The sequence below is a fragment of the Mastigoproctus giganteus genome, chromosome 7 (genome assembly GCF_048544385.1).
Source record: "Mastigoproctus giganteus isolate SK-2022 chromosome 7, ASM4854438v1, whole genome shotgun sequence".
Lineage (NCBI taxonomy): Eukaryota > Metazoa > Arthropoda > Arachnida > Uropygi > Thelyphonidae > Mastigoproctus > Mastigoproctus giganteus.
In genome coordinates, this window is record NC_143581.1 from 225,521,546 (window position 1) to 225,545,441 (window position 23,896).

The 23,896-nt window shown below is 36.7% G+C and overlaps 1 protein-coding gene across 1 annotated transcript in view; it reads left to right on the plus strand.

Annotated features, from left to right (window-relative positions):
- LOC150083731 (uncharacterized) overlaps window positions 1-23,896 on the plus strand; it is a 179,705-nt gene that overhangs the window by 38,369 nt on the left and 117,440 nt on the right. Inside the window, exon 3 of the mRNA XM_090377448.1 lies at window positions 21,930-22,046. Within this exon, the coding sequence (XP_090233574.1) occupies window positions 21,930-22,046 (117 nt within the window). The remainder of the gene's footprint in view (window positions 1-21,929; window positions 22,047-23,896) is intronic.

Consider the following 23,896-nt stretch of genomic DNA (forward strand, 5'->3'; position numbering starts at 1 on the left):
GGTATCATAGATTCGTCGATAACAACAACATCCCCGGGAAAGTATAAATTACGTAAATTTGTAATTACTAGATCAATAAGGGGTTGAATTTTATACCATCTATTAGAATGTTCTGCTGTGTTATCTGCAAAATGCCAGCATCTTAGTAGGTTAGTAAAACGATTGTAAGTCATTCCAAAATTATGTAACAATGGATGATAATACACAGGGTCTGTTTTCCAATAATACTCCCATCTCGGATATGAAACAATACCTGAGAATAAGATGAATCCCAAAAACTTTTTCATTTCACTTTCATTAGTATCTTTCCATCGTTGCATTCTTCCTTTCGCTGTTACTTGACTATTCATAACCTGATGAGCATATAAATTTGTCTGATTCACCATAAGATTCATGACGTCTTCATTTATAAATTTATAATAAATGCGGGTTTTAGAAGCTTTACCATTTTCCATTATACTGTCAATATTTTGGATACCGGATGAACCTATGAAAGTTTCCTTCTGAGGTGGAGAAATGTTGTAAGTCCAAGGACTTTTACTAACACTAGCAGAACCTTCATGTTGCCTTGATGTACCTGCCATATCCGTAAATTGTGTCAGTTTGTTTCATTTCATTTCCACTGTGAATATCAGGCTCTGAAACTGTCTCTGGTACGTAATCGTCGTCGCTATCACTAGAAATTGGCTCATAGTCACTTTCCTCCAATATTCTTTGCAACTCCTCGTCACTAAGTCCACGACTACCCATTTTCACACTAGAAAGGAACTAATAACTTGTGACCGTGGCCGAAACACTTCAAGGTCAACAATATAACCTCAAAAGTAATAAAATTGGCGGGTAGTTGTAAGTGAATCATACGTGATTCATGGACGTGGAGGAGTAAATTTGTATTCACAAGTCCAGGCATCACATATGATGCATAGTAAAAAAAAAAAAAAAAAACACATAAAAAACATTACATACAATATACAAAATAGCTATATGTACATATTTACGTACACTTTGATTAATCTGATAGTTTCATATCTGGACTTCTGAGGTCACGCAAATGTAATATATGGGGACAGTGAACGTGTTAATGATCTTGGTAAAACACCTCCCACCATTCCCAACACGCTCCATTCAATGCCTCCTGTGGTCTTCCGTCAAAAGGATATCAGAAGGATTTTGATGAATCTTGGGCTAAGAAAGCCCCAGGTCCTGATGGTATTTCTCCACTTGTTCTCAAAACCTGTGCTCCTGAACTTACTCCTATTCTTTGCCGCCTTTTTTCACTTTCTTATTCCAAAGGTGTTTTTCCTTCTGCTTGGAAATTTGCTCATATCCAGCCAGTTCCTAAAAAGAGTGACAAATCCCTCCCATCCAATTATCATCCCATTGAATTACTTCTACTCTTTCTAAAGTAATGGAGAAATCAATTAACCGCCAACTCTTAAACTACCTAGAAACCTTCCGTCTGATCAACGATCGCCAGTATAGATTCCGTCAGTGTCGATCCACTGGTGATATTCTTGCTTATGTTACCCATTTATGGACTAATTCAATGGAAAGGTTCGGGGAAACACAAATAGTTGCTCTTGACATCTCAAAGGCTTTCGATCATGTTTGGCATAAAGGTCTTCTAAACAAGCTTCCATCTTATGGTTTGCCAACTGTTTTTAGTAATTGGTTATCCAGTTTTCCCTGTGATCGCTCACTGAGGGTAATGGTAGATGGCTCTCTGTCTTCTAACTTCTCCACTAATGTCCCCCAAGGTTCAGTTCTTTCCCCCACTCTTTTCCTCTTGTATATTAATGACCTTCTTCAATTGACTGGAAATCCTATCCATAGTTTTGCTGATGAAAGCACATTGCATTCCACTTTCCATTTTGAGAAACCCTGTCCTGCTCAATCAGCTTCAACTTCTCAAAAATCTGCTACCAATTCCTTAAATTCTGATCTTCAGGTAATTCTCCAGTGGGGCAAAGACAACTTAGTTGATTTCAACCCTTCTAAAACTCAGTCTTGTCTTATATCTCTCAAAAAGGATTCTTCTGCTCCTATGCCTATCTTTAGTGACTTTCCAATTTCTAGGAAAAATGATATATCTCTTTTGGGGATTACCCTGACTTCTAATCTCTCTTGGTACAAGCACATTACAAATATTGCTTTCTCCGCATCTAAAAAACTTGGTTCTCTTTCGCTCTCGTCGTTACTTTTCTTCCAAACAGCTGCTCACTCTGTATAAATCGCAAATCCGCCCTGCCATGGAATATTGTTCCCACATCTGGGGTGGCATCCCCAAAACCTCTCTCAGGCTTCTTGATTCCATTCAGAAGAGGGCAGTTTGGTTAATTAGGATTCCTCTCTAACAGAGTCTCTCCACTCGCTCTCTCATAGACGTACTGTTTCTGCTGCATGCCTCTTCTACAGATACTTCCATGGGCACTGTTCTTCTTAAATGGCTTCTATAATTCTGGCTCTCTCTTTCAAAACATTCCGAACACGTGCCGCCACCAGCCAACATCCATTTACTGTCCAACTTCAAACTCACAGAACCAACTTTTCATCTTCCTCGTTTATTCATTCAACTGCCGTTTTCTGGAACAACCTTCCTTTATACGTATTTCCTGAAAATTACAGTCTACAGAAGTTCAAGTCCAATGTCAACAAATATCTTCTTTCGTCTTCTCAACCTCCAAACCAAGCACGGTACTAAGTACTATAGGTTCTAATACCTCTCGTGTTTGGGGTTTACATAAAAAAAAAAGAAAAAGCAGATTATGAGAAATCTTTGGCAAAGGATGCAAAGAAAAACAACAAAGAGTTTTTTACTTATGTAAACTGTAGAAGGAAAGGGATGAATCAGATTGGACCACTTATCATAGATGTGTTGACTTTTGATTGTCATGCTCAGGTAGTTGATAAACTGAATGAGTATTTTGCATCTACATTCACACATGAGAAGTTATTCAATGAAGGGAGTGCCAGAAGTTTATCAAACTCTAATAGAGAGTTAAGTGATTTTGTAATAACTGAGAGCAAAGTTGGGAGAAATTGTTGAAGTTAAACATAAGGAAGGCACCTGAGGCGGATGGGATCTATCCAGTTATATTAAAGAGGTAGCAAAGGAAGTAAGCAAACCCTTAGCCCTAATTATGAGAGCTTCTTTGGACTCATGGGAGGTACCCATGAACTGTAGATGTGCAAATGTGACCCCAATTCACAAAGGAGGATCAAAAGGTGACACAAGTAATTATAGACCTGCTAGTTTAACTTCTGTTCCAGGAAAATTAATGGAGGCTCTTGTTAAAGAAGCACTGCAGGATCATCTAGACAAGGCTTCAGTAATAGTTAAGACACAGCATGGGTTTGTTAAAGGGAGGTCTGGCACCTCTGTAGCCAGGTGGGAAGGAGCAGCAGTGCGTAGCACAGGCTTCTTGATTAGACCGGGGTTCGAGCCCGTCACCACTAAATACGGAGGATGCGGAAAGGTCAGGGAATGACCGCCGCATGTCACGGAGCAATATGGCCTTAGTTGCTAATGCTCCTAAAAAAAAAAAAACGGAGGTCTTGTGTGTCCAATTTGATTGGATACTATGATATGGTCACAAAGGAACTGAATGCCAAAAATAATTTTGATATCATACACTTGGATTTCAGGAAAGCTTTTTATAAACTGTTGCACATGAAAGACTGCTGTACAAATTGGAGTGGTATGGCATTAAGGGTAAGTTGTTACAATGGATAAAAGGATGGTTGAGTGGTAGACGACAGAGAGTGGTAATCAATGGACACTGCTCTTCGTGGACGAATGTTATTAGTGGAGTTCCCCAGGGTTCGGTGTTGGGCCCATTGTTGTTTTGTATATTTATCAGTGATATAGACGAAGATATATCAGGTTTAATGTCCAAGTTTGCAGATGAAAAAAATGTTTGCAGGGTTGTCAATGACAGTAAAGATACTATGCTACTCCAACTGGATCTAGATAAGTTGGGCAAATGGGCTAAGAAGTGGCTACTGAAGTTTAACATCGACAAATGTAAAGTACTGCATATGGGTAGCAATAACTGAAGAGAAACTTACCAACTGTATGGTACTACACTCAGGGAAATGGAAAGTGAAAAAAAGACCTGGTGATAATTGTGCAGTCAAATATGAAGTTCACTGAGAAGTGCAGACGGGCTGCTAGGGCAGGTCATGGAGTCTTGTCAATGATATATAGGAATTTTGCTGACAGGGATGTGATTATCCCATTATACAAGGCAATGGTAAGGCACACCTAGAGTACTGGGTACAGGTCTGGAGGCCTCATTTTAGGAAGGATGTAGAGTTGCTAGAAGGAGTACAAAGAAGGGCAACAAGATTAGTGAGGGGGAACAACGGGGTACTCTTACCAAGAAAGGCTTAATTCTGTAAATTTCAGTGCCTGGAGTAGGCACCTGCGAGGTGATCTGATTGAGATGTATAAGGCCTTGAATTGGTTGAGCAAGCTGAATGCTTATGGGATTCTTCGTCTTGCTCAGATTAAGAACCTGAGGGGGGCACAGTTTCAAATTGAAGAAAGACTGTTATAGAATAGATATGCAGAAGTTTGACTTTAGCTAGCGGGTAGTTGATTGGTGGAACAGACTTTCATCTTTTGTTGTTGAAGGTGATAGTCTAAATAAATTTAAGGCTGAGCTGGACAGGCATTTGGAACGAATGGAGGCGTTAAATGGGAGGGTTTTATTTTTTTGGTTGATGTTGCATAAGCTTGCTTTCTTGTACTGTATGCCTCTACTAATGCTAATATGATAGAATACTATGATGCAGTAACAAAAGAAACTGCAAAACGTAATGTAGTTGAGGATTACAGTTTGACTAAATTCAAAGGTCAACTGTTACCTGTTGAGGAGGAAGCATATATGTGTTTTCTTGTCTTTTTTTTTTTTTTTTTTTTTGTTTTGCCAGTGCAGCAAAAACCTATGGCTTCCTTTCACTATATGGTGAATAGTCTTACAAATTGGATGTTTTATTCACAGGTTGGCATACATTTGCTATTTGAAGCCACCCATCATCTCATTAAAGTGAGACCAGTACCCTTGAAATTGCCGTTTTGGTGGTCGTAGATAATGTTATGATCTCTGATTGTGTAAGTCCAAGTTTCAGTGCCCAAAAGTCAGCTGCCATCATTAGAGTGACTAGAGTGTTTACGAAGAAAGTGATAAAAACAGACTAATCTCATAATAATAATCTTATAACTAATAGCAACCTAATCTCATAACTAATCTTTACAGATTTGATAGGAATCAAATCCATGAAGTTTACAGTTTTCAAATTAAGTTTGGTTGTTATTTCTTTCTTACCCTCCTTTTTTGTAAACTTATGTCCTAATTCTGTTTTTTCAAAAATGTATGTGCAGTTTGTAACGTAGCAGTGTAATGAGTTTTCAAATTTCGACCAGAGATCTGGTTACTTTTCATGCTGTGCATTTCAAATTTTTAATTTTGATGATTTTATTATTTAAATTTCTGTTGATTTGATGAGTACATACAAACGTTAGAGTTGTCAAATCAACACAGTTACTAAAAGTTCAAAGTATGGAAACCTCACTCTGTAAAAAACATTCAGCTTCCAAAGAATGGCAACGCACGAGAAAATAAAATTTTTTTCTCATATCAAAGAAAAGTTGTCTGAATAAACTTCCATTTAATAGCTCTTAAAATGACAGATATGTGAGAGGGACTCAAAAAGGATTTGTATTCACCCAGAGGTAGTTGTTATAGAATGTTGAAACAAACATCATGTATTACACTTTTCAACGTAGTCATCTGACAAAATGACACATTTTTTTGCCATCTCTCAATACACCTCTGTAACCCAGTTTTATAGAAGTCCTCTGATTGTCTTTCAAACTACAATCTGGCAACAGAAATCACCTCATCATTAGCATTAGTAGAGGCATATGATGCAAGAAAGCAAGCTTATGCAGCATCAGCAAAAAAAGAAAGAAAAAAAAAAAAAAACGCCCCATTTCACCTCTCCGTTCGATTAAAGTACCTTTCCAGCTCAGCCTTATTTTAGATTTATTTAGGCTATCAACTTCCACAACAAAGGATGAAAGTGTTCCGCAAACCAACTACCCACTGGCTAAAGGCAAACTTCTGCATATCTATCCTGCATCTGTCTTTCCTCAATTTTAATTTATGCCCTCTCAGGTGATTATTCTGAGCAAAAGGAAGAATCCCATTAGCATTGAGCATGCTCAAACCATTCTACGCTTTATACGCCTCAATCAGATCACCACCGCAGGTGCCTAGTATCAAGACACTGTAATTTGCAAATTTTAAGCCTTTCTTCATAAGAGCAACTAATCTTGTTGCCCTTCTCTGTACTCGTTCCAACAGATTTTCATTCTTCTTAAAATGAGACCTCCAGACCTGTATATAGTACTCAAGGTGTGGCCTGACTATTGCCTTATACAAGGGGATAATCACCTCCTTATCTCAGTAGAAAAATTTCTGTATGTCATTGACAAGACACCATGAGCTACTCTTGCAGACGTCTGCACTGCTCAGAAAATTTCACAATTACCCCCAGGTCCTTTTCGTTCTCTACCACTGTGAGTGTAGTACCACAGAGTTGATATGTTACTCTGGGGTTACTGCTTCCCATATGTAGTACTTTACATTTGTCAATGTTAAACTTCATTTGCCACCTCTCCCCCCATCTGCTGAACTTTTCTAGATCCTGTTGCAGCAGCATACTGTCATTAGTGTCCTTAACAACCCTGCTAACCTTCGTATCATCTGCAAACTTGGACATTAAGCCTGATATACCATCATCAATATCATTTATAAATACAGAAAACAACAATGGACCCAACATTGAAACCTGTGGGACTCCACTAATAACATTAGTCTATGATGAGCAGTGTCTATTGATTAGCACAATTTGTTCAACAGTCTTCCATGTGCAACAGTATCAAAAGCCTTTCTAAGATCCAAATAGCATTAGCATTAGCAGAGGCATATGATGCAAGAAAGCAAGCTTATGCAGCATCAGTCAAAAAAAAAAAAAAACTTCCGCTTCACCCCTCCGTTCGTTCGAAATACCTGTCCAGCTGAGCCTTAAATTTATTTAGGCTATCAACCTCCACAACAAGGGATGGAAGTCTGTTCCACCAACCAACTACCCGCTGGCTAAAGGCAAATTTCCTCACATCTATCCTACATCTGTCTTTTCTGAATTTGAATTTATGGTCTCTCAGGTGATTATTCTGAGCAAGAGGAAGAATCCCATCAGCATTGAGCATGCTCAAACCATTCAAGGCTTTATGCACCTCTATCAGATCGCCTCACCGGTGCCTAGTCTCCAGACACTGTAATTTACAAAACTTAAGCCTTTCTTCATAAGAGCAACCCTTTGTTCCATTCACTAATCTTGTTGCCCTTCTCTGTACTCGTTCCAGCAGCTCTACATCCTTCTTGAAATGAGGCCTCCAGACCTGTATACAGTACTCAAGGTGTGGCCTGACCATTGCCTTATACAAGGGAATAATCACCTTATCCCTGCTAGAAAAATTCCTGTATATCATTGACAAGACACCATGAGCTACTCTTGCCGCCCGTCTGCACTGCTCAGAAAACTTCATATCTGCCTGCACAATTACCCCCAGGTCCTTTTCACTCTCTACCACTGTCAGTGTAATATCACAGAGTTGATACGTTGCTCTGGGGTTGCTGTTTCCCATATGTAATACTTTACATTTGTCAATGTTAAACTTCATTTGCCACCTCTCAGCCCATCTGCTCAACCTTTCCAGATCCTGTTGCAGCAGCATAGCATCAGTAGTGTCCTTAACAACCCTGCCAACCTTTGTATCGTCTGCAAACTTGGACATTAAGCTTGATATGCCATCATCAATATTATTTATAAGTACAGAAAACAATAATGGACCCAACAGCGAATCCTGAGGGACTCCACTAATAACATTAGTCCACGATGAGCAGTGTCCATTGATTACCACTCTCTGTCTTCTCCCCCTCAACCACCAGGTGGGCAGGAGCAGCAGTGCGTAGCACACGCTTCTTGATTAGACCGAGGTTTGAGCCCGTGCCCACCAAATACGGAGGATGCGGAAAGGTCAGGGAATGACCACCGCATATCCCCAGAGCAATATGGCCTTAGTTGCTAATACTCCTTAAAAAAAAAAAAAAAAAAAAAAAAAAAAAAAAGCAAAATACCCTCAACCACCCCTTTATCCATAGCAGCAATTTGCCTCCAATGCCACACTGCTCCAATTTGTGCTGCAGTCTTTCCATGTGCAACAGTATCAAAAGCCTTTCTAAGATCCAAGTATATAATATCAAAGTTATTCCCTACATCCAGCTCTTTTGTGACTGCATCATAGTATCCAATCAAATTGGTCAGGCAAGACTTCCCCTTAACAAAACCATGCTGTGTCCGAGCGATAGCTGAAGTCTTGTCTAGATGATCCTGCAGTGCTTTAACCAGTGCCTCCATTAAATTTCCTGGAACAGAAGTTAAACTAGCAGGTCTATAATTACTTGTGTCGCCCTCTGATCCTCCTTTGTGAATTATGGTCACATTTGCACATCTCCAGTCCATGGTTACCTCCCTGAGTCCAAAGAAGCTCTCATAATTATGCCTAAGGGTTTGCTTACTTCCTTTGCTGCCTCCTTTAATATAACTGGATAGATGACATCCACCCTGGGTGCCTTTTTTATGTTTATCTTCAACAATTTTTCTTCCACTTTCCTCTCAGTTATTACAAAATCATCTAGCTCACTGCCAGAGTTTAATTCACCTCTGGCATTCCCCTCCCTGAATAACTCCTCATGTGTGAATGTAGATGCAAAATATTCATTTAGTTTGTTAGCCACGTGAGCATTATCATCAACAGTTGAACCATCAATATCCAGTGGACCAATCTGATTCATCCCTTTCCTTCTAGAGTTTACATACGTAAAGAACTCTTTGCTGTTTATCTTTGCATCCTTTGCCAAAGATTTCTCATAATCTGCCTTTGCCTGCCTAATCTCTTTTGTGACTTGGTTACAGACCAGCTTATATCTATCATAGGCTTCCATGTCACCCATTAATTTATATGTATCCCATGTAATTTTCTTCTCTGCCACGTGTCTCATTAGTTCATCTGACATCCATTTAGGCCTAATCCTTGAACAATATTTCTTAGTTGGTATGTAAAGCCTAGTAGCCTCCAAGATTAATTCTTTGAATGCTTCCCATTGTTTTTACATTTGTTTAGTTTTGGGATCATAGTGATGGATCCAAGTTTCATCCGTGGTGACTAGCCATGAAAAAAATTCCTCTTGCTTTTCCTGGCACATTGAAAACATTTCACATGTGCATTTGGATGGTAATCACCATCCAAATCTGTAATATGCAGTCAGTTTATACTCCAGTCTTGGTTATACTCCGGCATCACCATTAGGTCAGAGGAGTTTACACTTAATTATTTTGGAAATGAATACAATCATTAATCATATTTAGCAGTCACTCGAGTTCATCCACTCAAAAAACACATGTGCATCACTACACTCATGCTTGCTGATTGGCTATGTAGTAATTAGTACTTTTAGATTAACAGCTTGGCATTCACTGTTTTATTCCATGCTATCCTTTTTACCTTTCAGCTCTAGCCAGAATAAGCTCACTTTTGTCTAATACAGCCACTTACAAAAATTTCAAAATTATAAATAAAATTACAAAAAGAGAGAGGAGACAGGCATAATGTCAGCAAGTTTTACCTTTCGAGCATCGTTGTCAGAATTAATTCTTCAGCTGATAAGCAAGCTGCTGCAGAAGTTGAGGGCTGTGGAGATTTAGAAGGGGCTTTTTCCAACACCACAAAATTTCTCTGCAGCTGCAGAATTGGCACTGGCGACTTCACCGTATACTTTAATGTTTTCTTTTGGAAACCAGCGCAGTTCTTGAACCTATTAAACCACCCATTGATTGCCACGAACTTGGCTTGGGTTTTGCCATACTTATCCTTAATATCTTCGTAAATACTTCTTGCTTTTGATTGAATGACAGTTGGACTCAGGGTCACTTGCTTCTGAATCGGATTTTCCATTCATGTTATTAATAACTTTTCCATCTTCAATATAGCACCTGAACACTGTTTTGTCATCACTGTTGATCTTAAATGCGTTAATTAGCATTAACATTAGTAGAGGCATATGATGCAAGAAAGCAAGCTTATGCAGCATCAGCCAAAAAAAAAAAAAAAAAACCCGCTCCCATTTCATCCCTCCGTTCGTTCCAAATACCTGTCCAGCTCAGCCTTAAATTTATTTCGGCTATCAACTTCCACAACAAAGGATGGAAGTCTGTTCCACCCGCTAACTACCCGCTGGCTATCCTACATCTGTCTTTCCTCAATTTGAATTTATGCCCTCTCAGGTGATTATTCTGAGCAAGAGGAAGAATCCCATCAGCATTGAGCATGCTCAAACCATTCAAGGCTTTATACACCGCAATCAGATCACCTTGCAGACACTGTAATTTACAAAACTTAAGCCTTTCTTCATAAGAGCAACCCTTTGTTCCATTCACTAATCTTGTTGCCCTTCTCTGTACTCGTTCCAACAGCTCTGCAGCCTTTTTAAAATGAGGCCTGTATACAGTATACAGTACTCAAGGTGTGTGGCCTGACCATTGCTGTATACAAGGGGATAATCACCTCCTTATCCCTGCTAGAAAAATTCATTCCTGTATATCATTGACCAGACACTGAGGTACTCTTGCAGACCATCTGCACTGCTCAGAAAACTTCATATCTGCCTGCACAATTACCCCCAGGTCCTTTTCGTTCTCTACCACTATCAGTGCAGTACCACAGAGTTGATATGCACTCTGCGGTTACTGCTTCCCATATGTAGTACTTTACATTTGTCAATGTTAAACTTCATTTGCCACCTCTCAGCCCATCTGCTCAACTATTCTAGATCTGTTGCAGCAGTGTACTCTCATTAGTGTCCTTAACCTTGCCAACCTTCGTATCATCTGCAAACTTGAACATTAAGCTTGGTATACCATCATCAATATCATTTATAAATACAGAAAACAACAAGGACCCAACACTGAACCCTTGGGGACTCCACTAATAACATTGGTCCACGATGAGCAGTGTCTATTGATTACCACTCTCTGTCTTCTCCCCCTTTATCCATAGCAGCAATTTGCCTCCAATGCCACACTGCTCCAATTTGTTCAGCAGTCTTCCATGTGCAACAGTATCAAAAGCCTTTCTAAGATCCAAATATATGATATCAAAGTTATTCCCTGCATCCAGTTGCTTTGTGACCACATCATAGTATCCAATGAAATTGGTCAGGCAAGACTTTCCCTTAACAAAACCATGCTATGTCCAAGCTATAACTGAAGTCTTGTCTAGATGATCCTGCAGTGCTTCTTTATCCAGTGCCTCCATTAATTTTTCTGGAACAGAAGTTAAACTAACAAGTCTATAATTACTTGTGTCGCCCTTTGATCCTTTAACATGTTCTTTTATACGTGCACTGTCCCTTAAAATAGTATTCACTGTTGAAGCAGCGAGATCTAATTTCATGCAATAGATGACAAACTTTGTCGTGCTTTGTACTTCTTAATTAATCACCTTCGTTTCTAAATCAATTTTGTTTTGTTTCCTAGCACTGCTCACATTTGCACTTTCCGTTGGTCCCTTTCCCTTCACCATTGTAATAAGTAAATAGGAATAAAGAGAAGATTCTGAAATTTTGTCTTTTATATGATTGAAGATTTCAGTGAAGGGGAACTCATTTCACCATAACGGGAAAATGCACAGAATTCCAGTTATCGTTATTATCGCAAATGCAATAAGATCGTGTTTATTACCTGTTTATAATAGATTGTGCTAACAGAAAAGCCCAATAAACCGGGAAGTGCAAATCGTTTTTATTGTTTTATGGTAGTGACCTCCAGAAATGTGGTTTAGAAAAATAAGGCATTCAAAATTGATTCTTATAACGGAACATATGATGACGATGAACGTGTAATGCAATTTCCATTATAAAAATGACCTTTTAGAGAGATAAATAGCTTAGTTATATAGCGAAAATTTCAACCTCCACGGTCTTGGAACAAATTACAAAAAAAAAAAAAAAAAAAAAAAATGATGTGTTATTGGGTTCACATTACGATATTTTCATGATACCTCCATTTATTCCTACGGGACGCAAAATATGTTTCCACGATTTTTTTAAGTTTGCAGCAGCCGGCAAAAACTTATGTAAAGTCAAATTTCCATAAGTCAAATATTACGTAAGCTGGGGAGTGTCTGTATTTGCCTTTGGGCATTGATCATTAATTTTGCTTCAAATATCTGTTCAGTAATCTCCCTTCTTCCTTCCTTACTACATGCCATGCCATCTTAAGTTAGCTTCACTTACCTTTCATAGGATATTTGCTACCCCAATCAAGATTTTCCTTATTGTTCATTTCTAATATTTTGCGATTACTTCTATAGAAGGATAGCCTGTCTACATGGGAAATTATCATTAAATATATTAATATATGTTATTTACTTGGTTATTGTATGTTATAGATTTAACTATATGTAATCAAAATAACTGAATGATTCTTGTGAAAAGGATATTATTATTTATCTGTTAAGTGAAATATTTTTGATGGTGTTAGTTTATTGATGTAGAAATGAAAGTACACACTTACTTTGAAATTCTTCCTCACTAAACAATTCAGTTTTGGTTTCAGAAATGTGATCAAGCATGGCTCTTCATGTGAAGTGCCCAATACAAGTGTGTGGGTGAGAATTTAGAAAGAGTAGAAATTTTATAATTAAAAGATTAGAAAGGGTTTTTTTTTTAAAACTATGAATGGAAGCTTGTGTGGAAGGTGTTACAGGATAACACAGCGTAAGTTCTTATAGAAGTCCAATTCATATCATTCAATTTGAACTAAAATTGATTATGCCTTAATATTACCAGAAAAAAAAAAAAATTAAAATTATTTCAATTTAAAGAAGTACACAATAATTCTCCTCCCTAAAGAACTCCTTGTGCATGAATGTAGATACAAAATACCTATTCAGTTTGTCAACCAGCCACATGATCCTGTTCAGGTTACTGACAAGCTGAATAGGTATTTTGCATCTTAGATTCTTGCATGAGGAATTCTTTAGTGGAACGCCAGAAATTCATCAAAATCTAACAGGGAGCTAAATTATTTTGCAATAACTGAAAAAAAAAGGGGGGGGAAGAGGAATTGTTGAATCTCAACTTAAAAAAGGTTCCTGGTTTGAATGAACAAATATTATTAAGGGAGACAACAAAGGAGGTAAGCAAACTTTTAGTCATAATTATGAGAGTATCTTTGGATTCAAGTGAGGTCTCTGTGGACTGGACATGTAAAAATGTATCCCCATTTCACAAAAGGGGATCAAAAGGTCAAGAGTAATTATAGACCTGTTAGTTTAACTTCTCCTCCAGGGAAAATAATGGCATCTCTGGCAGTACTGTAGTCATGAAATGAGCAGAATGTATACTCTGTGAATGTTACGTATACAGAGCCTATACTATGCTTATTAATTGAATTCCAGAGGGTGTACGGCATAGACCCATATATATGGGTCTATATATATATAAAAAAATTATTATCGCTTTTTACCCACAATCCAGATGACTTCAACTGGGGCCAGCCACCCAGACTGAAGGCAAAAAATGACAAGAAGTTCTCTGTTTCTGTGATGATCAATATATGCTAAGTAATTTAAATCTAAACCAAATATAGTAATTAAAAATGGTTAGGAAATTTTAGAATCAAAAGTAAGAAAATATAAGTAAATTATAAATAAATTATAAATGTAAACATATATTAATCGTCGTTATTATATATTAACCCGACAGAGAGCATAATTTAATGATTACAATAAGATTAAATATATAATACATGCTACATATCTACCGTATCCAGGACATAATATAGTAACGATAATAGTCGTCAAGATAATGTGTGGTGCCCCCTATGTGATGGATATGGTAAAAATAAATAAAAATGAATAATTAATTAATTAACCAATCAAATTTAAGTTAACGCAAAGAGAAACATGCAGATAGTAAGAAGAAAAACTAAAGGGAAATTATGAACTCTATAAAGGCACTGAACTCTATAAAGGCGAAAAATAGTGGTATAGATAAGAAATAGTTTCTCCTACGTCCTCAGATTGCCCTAATAATTTCGGAGAAATAAAAATAAAGAGTGTAGGACAGCTTAAAGACAATACAAGATATAAGTTGTGGCTCGGGTATGCCCGGGATCGCAAACCCGTTCCTATAGTAGGACCCTGTGCTGAATTTTACCTCAGCGTGAACTTAAGTAAACTTAAATGAATTTAACTATGTAAAAAAAAAATGATACACTGTAATTTGCAAGCCGGTGGGTACAAGTTTTCTACGCCGTAAGACACCAAGAAAGCAAAGTGTGTCCTATGTACATATATACATGGCACTAAATATGACAATTATATTGAACCAGTGGGTTCAGAAAACAAATTTTTGAAATTAATTATGCTTATCGCTTTCTTGAAGTGGTATTTCAGGTAAGCGATGGCAAAATTATTATTAATCAACTTGTTGTACAATGCTATTATGTTTGTTGAACAGTTTTTATTATTATTGCAAATATAAGCAATCCTCAGACATTGGGATAAAATGATATTAGCATGCACTGATTTTGATATATTAGATCTCCAGTTTGTAAGGCCGACTACATTGAAATTAAATGCGTCTCTTTTATTATATACATTTACGTCTATATTATTATGGAATATTTCTATATGAAGATCCAGGTAATTTGCTGTAGTATCAGAACTATTAGTTTTTTCTAATACAAGTTCTTCTGGATATAATTTCTCTACCACTGTCAGTGTAGTACCACAGAGTTGATACGTTGCTCTGGGGTTGCTGTTTCCCATATGTAGTACTTTACATTTGTCAATGTTAAACTTCATTTGCCACCTCTCAGCCCATCTGCTCAACCTTTCCAGATCCTGTTGCAGTAGCATAGTGTCTGTAGTGTCCTTGACATATATATTGATCATTACAGAAACAGAACTTCTTGTCGTTTTTTGCCTTCAGTCTGGCTGGTTGGCCCCAGTTGAAGTCATCTGGATTGTGGGTTAAAAGCGATAATAATTTTTTTTTTTTTTTTTTTTTTTTTTAAATCCTTATCGTTTTCCTAAATCCCTGAATGGTATTATTTGATTGATTTACCTTTTCTATTATTATCCTCAATATTTTATACACATTATGGTTGTAATGCATGATTGCTCTGCAACTGCATTGACTCATAAATATTAGTTACAGTCGTTATAATTATTAACTTTCTTTTTTATTACTAATATATATATATATATATAGTAGAATCTGGATAAGAAATTCCTGCATAAGAAGTTTTCCACTATACTAGGTTTGGTTTCTTAAGCCCCAATTTCAATTCTGTATATTGTAATGTATTATTTTCCTACGTAAGAAGTTTCCCACGTAAAACGTTTTCCTGCATTAAATTTTCGTGATAAAGAATGCACAGTGTATTATTATAATGACATTTTCCCACTTAATACGTTTTTCAAATATTTCTATATTTATTTCTTCACGTGTCGACCCCGTGAAGCATAGTGAATCATTTGCCATTAAGTTCTCACAGTTCTGAATTACTTAGTGGATTGTTGACAGGTCTCATTGTAATTGTGACCTTTTTATGTTGAAAACTGAACTTATAATACTGTACTCTATTTATTTCTGTAGATTACAATTAGTATTTTTGGCAATTCTTTAAAGAATAACCGTATTTTTGTCTCTTTACTGTATTGCCTCTAATTATTCATTCCTCCTTGGCAGTTTTATTTTAACGCTTCAAATACTAATTATTAATTATATTATGTTATAATTTTTTAATTTGGAAGGATGAATTCGAAAGGAATAAAAAGAAAGGCTTTGATATTGAAAGAAAACTTGATGTCATAAAAATGGTGGAATCAAATCCCTCCTGCACACGAGTTGAGATGGTAAAAAAACTTAATATGGCAACTACAGTAAACGGAATTATGTCACGAAAAGAAGCGTTGAACTCAAATACCCTTAATATTTCATGTAAAGTTAAAGGGAGATGAACTAGAAAATATGGAGATGTGGAGAAGGCATTAGTGGTTTGGTTCAAGCCGAATGTTCCAATCTGCTGCAAATGTTCCAGTTAATAGCAGTTTGTTGAGAGAGAGAGAGAGAGAGAAGGGCATCGAAATTGCTTATAGGCTTGGAGTGGAGTGGATTTCATCCTTTCCAGTGGGTGGATTGACAGGTTTAAGAAGAAATATGGTTTAGTTTACAAAGTAATCTTTGGAGAATCTTCTAGTGTGAATATGTTACAAGTTGATGATAGGAGAAAAAGGAAACTACATGTTTTGATTAAACAGTATATATATAGAAAGTGTGATATTTTTTATGTTGACAAATTAGGACTCTTTTATAACCTACTTCCTAATAGAACTTATGCAGTCAAAGGACAGAATTGTCATGGTGGTAACCTGCGTAAGGAGAGAATTACAGTGCTAGGGGGGGCTAATATGGATGGCTCAGAGAAAATACCATTGCCTGTAATAGTAAAACTCAAGACACCATGCTGTTTCAAAAATGTGAGAGCACTTCCATATAAATACAGGAACAAATAAACAGCATGGATGACCTGTGCTCTTTTTGATGAGTATTTAAGAGCTCTAGATTCAAAGATGGCAGCAGAGAATAGAAAAATTCTTTTATTTGTCGATAACTGCCCTGCTCATCTGAAAAACAATGAGCACTTAATGTCCATGTAGAGTTCTTTTCTGGGGGATTCCACTTCAGTTGTACAACCAGTGGATCTGGGAGTGATCCTTGGTTGCCCAATGGATCACTATTATAATTATTCCTTTAAAAAGGCTGGTAATGATATTGAAGAAAATGTTGACAGTGTTGAAAGTGATGAACAGGAAGAGATTCCTTTTGACAAATAAGATTTCTTACAAAGTAGTTTGGGATTTACAGTAAATTTTAATGATTATGTTGATGTAGACAATGATGTTATCACATGTGAATTGCAAAGTATTGAAGCTATTTGCAATGAAGATTGAAACATGACTGATAATGAGTCTGAACAAGATGAGCCTACTGTACCAATTCCAAGATGCAGTGGTTGACTTCTCATCTCTGCAGCAATTCATTCATAGTGTGCCTAACGATCCTGAGTCAGTGTTGAAATGTGTTAGGGAAATTGATATATTCTGTATTGACACTACCCCAAAATATTTGAAGCAGTCTTCTTGGGATAGCTACTTGAAAAAATTATAAACATTTTTAGTTATTCTTTTTGTACTACTTGTAATTATTGTAATTGATTTTTATCATTCTCATTACCTTTCTACTCATTGCATCCGTGTTATAATTTTGAAATCTTATTAAATCATATTAAATAATTTAATGCAAAACTAATAAATATCGTTTTGCATTAAATGACTATTTTTATTCTTGATAGTTTTCCTCCAATTCACATGATCATTCACATGTATGTGTAGCTTTTCATTTTTATTTGTGTAGTTAATATTACATACCTTTAAGTCATTTTCCCTTCTAAGAAGTTTTCCCTTGTAAGAAGTTTAAACCTCTAGTCCCTTGGAAAACTTCTTATCTGGGTTCTATTGTATATATATATAGATCCGGGAAACTACTAGTAATAATAGAAATGGCCAGCAGCCATAATGAAATATAGATAAATAGGTTATATAAGTGTATATGTAGAGGTGCTGACCTGTCAGGTGTAGCTACAATGGAAAAAAATTAAAAAATGCCTGAAAAATAAAAGCAATTACATAAAATTAAATGAAAATATATAAATGGTACTTAATGCTATAGGTCCTAAGATTTTAACTACATCATCAAGGGCCAGCAGCCAAAACCAAAGGAAACACAGTAATAAGCAAGGCCTCTGTTTCTGTTATGATGTATATAATATCGGTGTAAATACACCATAGTTAACCCATAGATTTGAGCTACGATTGTAGCGTAGAAGGCATTGTTTTAATTGTATCTCATAATGTGGTTGCCTTCACAACAAGATAGCTACTATTGAATTACTTCAAATAAATAACGCTTCTCTAGTAGAGAAGACTACTGTTATTTATTTTCAGCGTACCACCACCCAGATGATCGTTTCGAAGCTTTTTGGCTTCGTTATCAGTGGGCGGGTAGGTAATACAACAAGCCATCTCAGTTGCGAAGTTATATCCACATTATGGTTATGATGTATATACATGATGTATATACATCATAGCTGACCCGACAGAGACCAAAAATAAAAGGAATAAATAACAAAACCAGTATAATACTAAAGTAAATAAAAAGTAAAATGCAAAATTACACCAAATTTTAAACCAATTAATTCCAGATAAAGAAAAATTGAAATGCTAAATTAAGCTAAAATTAAAACCAAGTAATTCTAGTTAGAGAAAAATTGAATGAATAGCAAACAGCCCTAAAGTGTAATTTCAAGATGAAAGAATGCAGTCAGGATATGATAGCTTACTGTTGAGCCTGGCAGAAGATGGTGATGGAAGTGAACACAATAAGGCTGTAATGGAGACCAAAGAAGTTAGCCGAAAGTTCCCAGTGAATTTATAATGGTTAAAGCAACCCCAAATATGGGGGGGACAAGGTGTGAATTGGTCAAAGTAAACCTACCCGTGTGGCAGGGAAGGCTGCAATTAAACAAATGAGACAAATGGACCAGCAAAGAGGAGAAATTAAGATCTAACAAAGTAGCATTGAAAAGACTAAACTTTGTTGTACAAGAAAAAAGGATCAATAGCAGAAAAATTTCTGCTTTCGTTCTTTCTGCTATCACTCCTTTTTTCTTCTACAACAAAGTTTAGAGTCTTTTCAATGTTACTTTGTTAGGTCTTGATTTCTTCCCTTTGCTGGTCCATTTGCCTCATTTGTTTAATTGCCACTTCCCGTCACAGGTAGGTTTAGGGTGACCAATTCACACCTTCTCCTCCCATACCAGAGTTGCTTTGTTATAAATTCGGCGGAAACTTTTGCTAATTTCTTTGGTCTCTGTTACAGCCTTGTTGTGTTCACTTCCCTCACCGTCTCCTGCCAGCCTCAACAGTAAGCTGTCATATCCTGACTATATTCTTTCGTCTTAAAATTACACTTTCTTTGTTAAAATTCAAGTAGGGCTGTTTGCTACTCATTCAATTTTTCTCTAACTGGAATTACTTGGTTTTAATTTTAGCATAATTTAGAATTTCAGTTTTTCTTTACCTGGAATTAATTGGTTTAAAATTTGGCATAATTTTGCATTTTACTTTTTATTTACTTTAGTATTATACTGGTTTTGTTACTTATTCCTTTTCTTTTTGGTCTCTGTTGGGTCGGCTATGATGTATACGTATGCTTGCTTTGTTGTCTGCTGCGTATACATCATAACAGAAACAGAGGCCTTGCTTATTGCTGTTTCCTTTAGTTTTGGCCGCCAGCCCTTGATGACGTAGTTAAAATCTTAGGACCTACAACATTAAGTACTGTTTATATATTTTCATTTAATTTTATTTAAATTTTATGTAATCTGCTTTTATTTTTCAGGTCAGCACCACTACCTATACACTTATATAACCTATTTGTTTATATATATATATGGCATATATATTAAAAATAATAAAACTATAAGTATTGCCTAAGAATCAAATTCTAATAAATTTATTTTTTAATTTTCAGTAAATATTTTAATAATATTTGTTTTTTCAAGTCTTTCAAAAACCAGAAGGTATACGACGTGTACCCTCCATTACAGCCATGGTCTCTGGTTAAAGAAGTAATGCAGGATCATCTAGACAAGGCCGCAATTATACTTCAAACACAGCATGGGTTTGTTGATGGGCAGGTGATCTTGTCTGACCAATCTGATTGGATATTATGAGGCAGTAACAAAGGAAATGGATGCAAAAAATAATTTTGATATCATATACTTGAATTTCAGGAAAGCTTTTGATACTGTTGCACATAAAAGACTGCTGTACAAATTGAGGGCAGGTTACTGCTCTGAGTAAGAGGATGGTTGGTGGGAGAAGATAGTGTGCTGATTAATGGACACTGTTCTTAATCACTAATGTTAGTAGTGTAGTCCCCTAGGTTTCAGTTCTGGGATCCATTGTTGTTTTCTATATTTATTAAAGATATTGATGAAAGGTATATCAGGCATAATGTCCATTTTCAAATGATACAAAGGTTGGCAGGGTAAGTATCATATATAATATAATAGTTACCCTGTTTCCTTTATCATATGCTGCAACAAGTTCTAAAAAATTAGGCAGGTGGGCTGAGAAATGTCAGTTGAAGTTTAACGTTGACAAATGCAAGGTACTGCATGTGGGTAGCAGTAATCCTAGATTAATGTACCAGTTGTGTGGTACTACACTCAGGGTTGGGAAAAATGAAAAAGATCTGTGGATAATTGTGCAGTCGAGCGTGAAGTTTGCTGAGCACTGCATTCGGGCTGCCAGGACAGCTCATGGAGTTTTGTCTGTGATAAACAGGAACTTTGCCAGTAGGGATAAGGAGATGATTATCTCATTGTATAAGGCAATGGTTAGGCTACATCTGGAGTACTGCATTTAGTTCTGGAAGCCTAATTTTAGGAAGGATGTAGATCTGTTGGAATGGATGCAGAAGTTGGAGAAGGGGCAGTAAGATTGGTGAAGGGAATGAAAGGGTGATCTTACCAAAACAGGCTTCAGTTCTGCAAATTGCAGTGTCTGGAGACTGGGCACCCGAGAGGTGATCTGAGGTGTTCAAGGCTTTGAATGCTGATGATATTCTTCCTTACACTACACGCATCAGGGGGCATAAATTCAAATTTAGGAGGGATGGTTGCAGGATAGATGTGTGGAGGTTTGCCTTCAGCTAGTATGTTGTTGTTTGTTGGAACATGCTTTCCTCTGTTGTTGTGGAAGTGGATAATTTGAATAAATTCAACCAGACAAATTCTTGGAGTGTGTGGATGGGTGATATGGAAGTGGGTGGTGTTTTTTTTGCTGATGCTTTATAAACTTGCTTTCTTGTATCATATGCTACTACTACAAATAATAATTGTATAGAAACAAAATGCTATTAATGGTTTGCATGCACAAATGGATAATGGCTATGCTAATGGTAAAAAGGTTGTGTTATCTGTTACTTGAGCATTGTTTTTAATTTTGATGATTTACTACTGATAGATATATATATATATTCATTCTTTATACACTTTTGTACTTGACCACTTGTCTATTGTTGAAAGGCGAAGTTTTCGGATTGCAATGCGTGTGTTTCTGAATTTTTTCCTGAAAATAGTTCCCAAAATTTTCAACGAAGTTGTTAATTTACAATACTCCTGGTACAGTGATAAATGAAAATGTCTGAATTTTGAAGCTTCAGATTTTTAATTTTTGAAGAATACAGTTTGTCCTGTTAACCACACAATTAAGTGAAATAAAATAAACTTATTGCTATCATCCATATGAGAGTCCCACTTTATTTGTATTATATGAAAATGTTTAAATGCTTCTTCAGTGATGATGATGTCTTCCTCCAATGAAATTTTTCTATCAATGTATACAAATACAATGTATACAAATCAGCTTGATAGCCAATTAAAATGGCTATCAGCTTGATAGCCATTAAAATGGCTATCAAGCTGATAGCCATTTTAATGGCTATCAAGCTGAAATCCACTTCAATTTCTCTGAAATTGACAATTCTTCTTAGCTTTTGTCCTAAATGTGATTACATCATTAGTTTTTTCACCTTCCTTCCTGAAAACCAAGCGTGCTGCCTCAAATTAATTTTTTCGAATTAATATTTTAATTTCAGAAATCTGTATCAAACACATCCTATTCTAAACAAAATGAAGAAGAAGAAGATGATCTTGAAGCATTACGACAAGCAGCTCTAATGTCTATGAAATTGGGAACAGGGAAAAAAACTGAGGTATGTGTTATATTTGTGTTTTGTATTCTAAAATAAAGCTTAAAATTTTGATGGATTAATCAGCATTGAATTTTGAAATTAATGGTATAATAGGGTATAAAGTTCCCCTTTTTGCCTTCCAGTGGTCCCATACTCTCTTGTAACCAGTTTAAGGTTCTGAGAGTTAAGTGTATCTCCTCCCACCCAGTAGTCTGTGTATTTCCTCCACTGCTTTGCAGATTATTGCATGTCTGAATACGATGGTTTGTAAAAGTATTTCAAGAATCAAACCTATTCTTTTTATTTGTGATAAAAATTTTTGATCTCTCGGTATCCTTCCCCCCACTCCACCTGCAACCAGTAGTTTCTTGCTCACTGCTGTAGGGATGGAGAAAATGGTTTTGAACATCTGCTATTTTTGGCCATGCTGAGAAAAATTATACTCCATGAAAACCCCTCATAATCTTTTCAGGTGGAGTTGATTTGATAAGCCACAAATCATATACTCCCTGCTGTAATTTCAAACATTTTCGCTTTGAGCCCTAACTTGTGACTTTTTCTCAGCAATTTTTTTCATAGCTGTGAAGTACAATCTCAGATTGTCTCTGTTTAATATTATCAATACCTGCATATTCAACAGTATCCCTTCTTATATCCTTAAATGATGATTAATTGTTCTACAATATCATTAAGACGTGCACCTGATGGACCTATTCCAGGCCTTTTCCACCTACCTCTGTTACAGAATAGGCATATATTACTCACATTAAAAATTGCCATAGAAAAGTATACCATATAAAGAGGATGATTTATTTTATTTGAAAGAGCAACTTAAGTTTTCATATAGACATTAAGAGGTGTCCTCATGGTCTCCATTTGTGGCCTAAAGGTATATCAAAATGATGTTCAGTTTCATGCCTACTATCATATACTATCTGCTTGCCCCTTTTGAGATTGTATATTATTTAACCCAGCCATGTTATGGTTACATTATTGATGATACTGCCATGGGGGATGTCTTTGTGTGTGCACGATGCAAGGAGTGCAAGGAAATTAGGCGACAACTCGGCGTTGTTATGGGCCTATATGAGACCTTGAAGGACAGGGTGGATGCCCTCGAAGGAAATAAATTGAGGGGCCCATCAAGCTCTCAGCTGCCCACATCAACGCCAGAGCTTGCACTTGGTCATCTTGCAACACAGAGGCAGCCCCCAAGGCAGAATGCGCTGGTCCCACAGGAACTAGTAGTTGTTGGTGACTCTATTGTCAGGGAAACGGGGAACATGCTTTGTAAAAAGGATAGGTGGAACAGGACCAGTGTATGTCTGCCAGGGGCAAAGGTTGATGACGTTGTAGAGCAGATATCATCTTTTAAGGGCACAAAAGGTGATATAGTTGTACACGTTGGCACTAATGATATTAAGAGTAGGAGACCAGCGGAATTACTTAACAAGTACAGGTCACTGTTGAAAAAAAGCCGTGAAGTAGGGTTGAATTTGAAAGTGTCTGCAATTCTGCCCAGACACGATAGGAGGGAGTATATGATGAGAGCCTTGTCGATCAATTCGGCCCTGGAAAGATTGTGCAAGGCTCAAGGGGTAGAATTTTTTTCAGCCTGGAATGTACTTGTTAACAGGAGAGATTGCTTCTACAGGGATGGGATACACTTAAATAGAAAGGGTGCAAGAATATTTGCTGATGCTATCGAGGCAGTGTTAGGTGGGTCGGAAAACTGCTAGCTTGGGGGGAGACAAAGACTAATGGATTAACAGTAGCCACTGGCAGAGGTGAAAGAGATTCTTGCACTGCTTCTATTGGAATGAGTAGAAGCCTGAAAAACAAGATGCAGGATATTTCAAAGACTGCTGGAA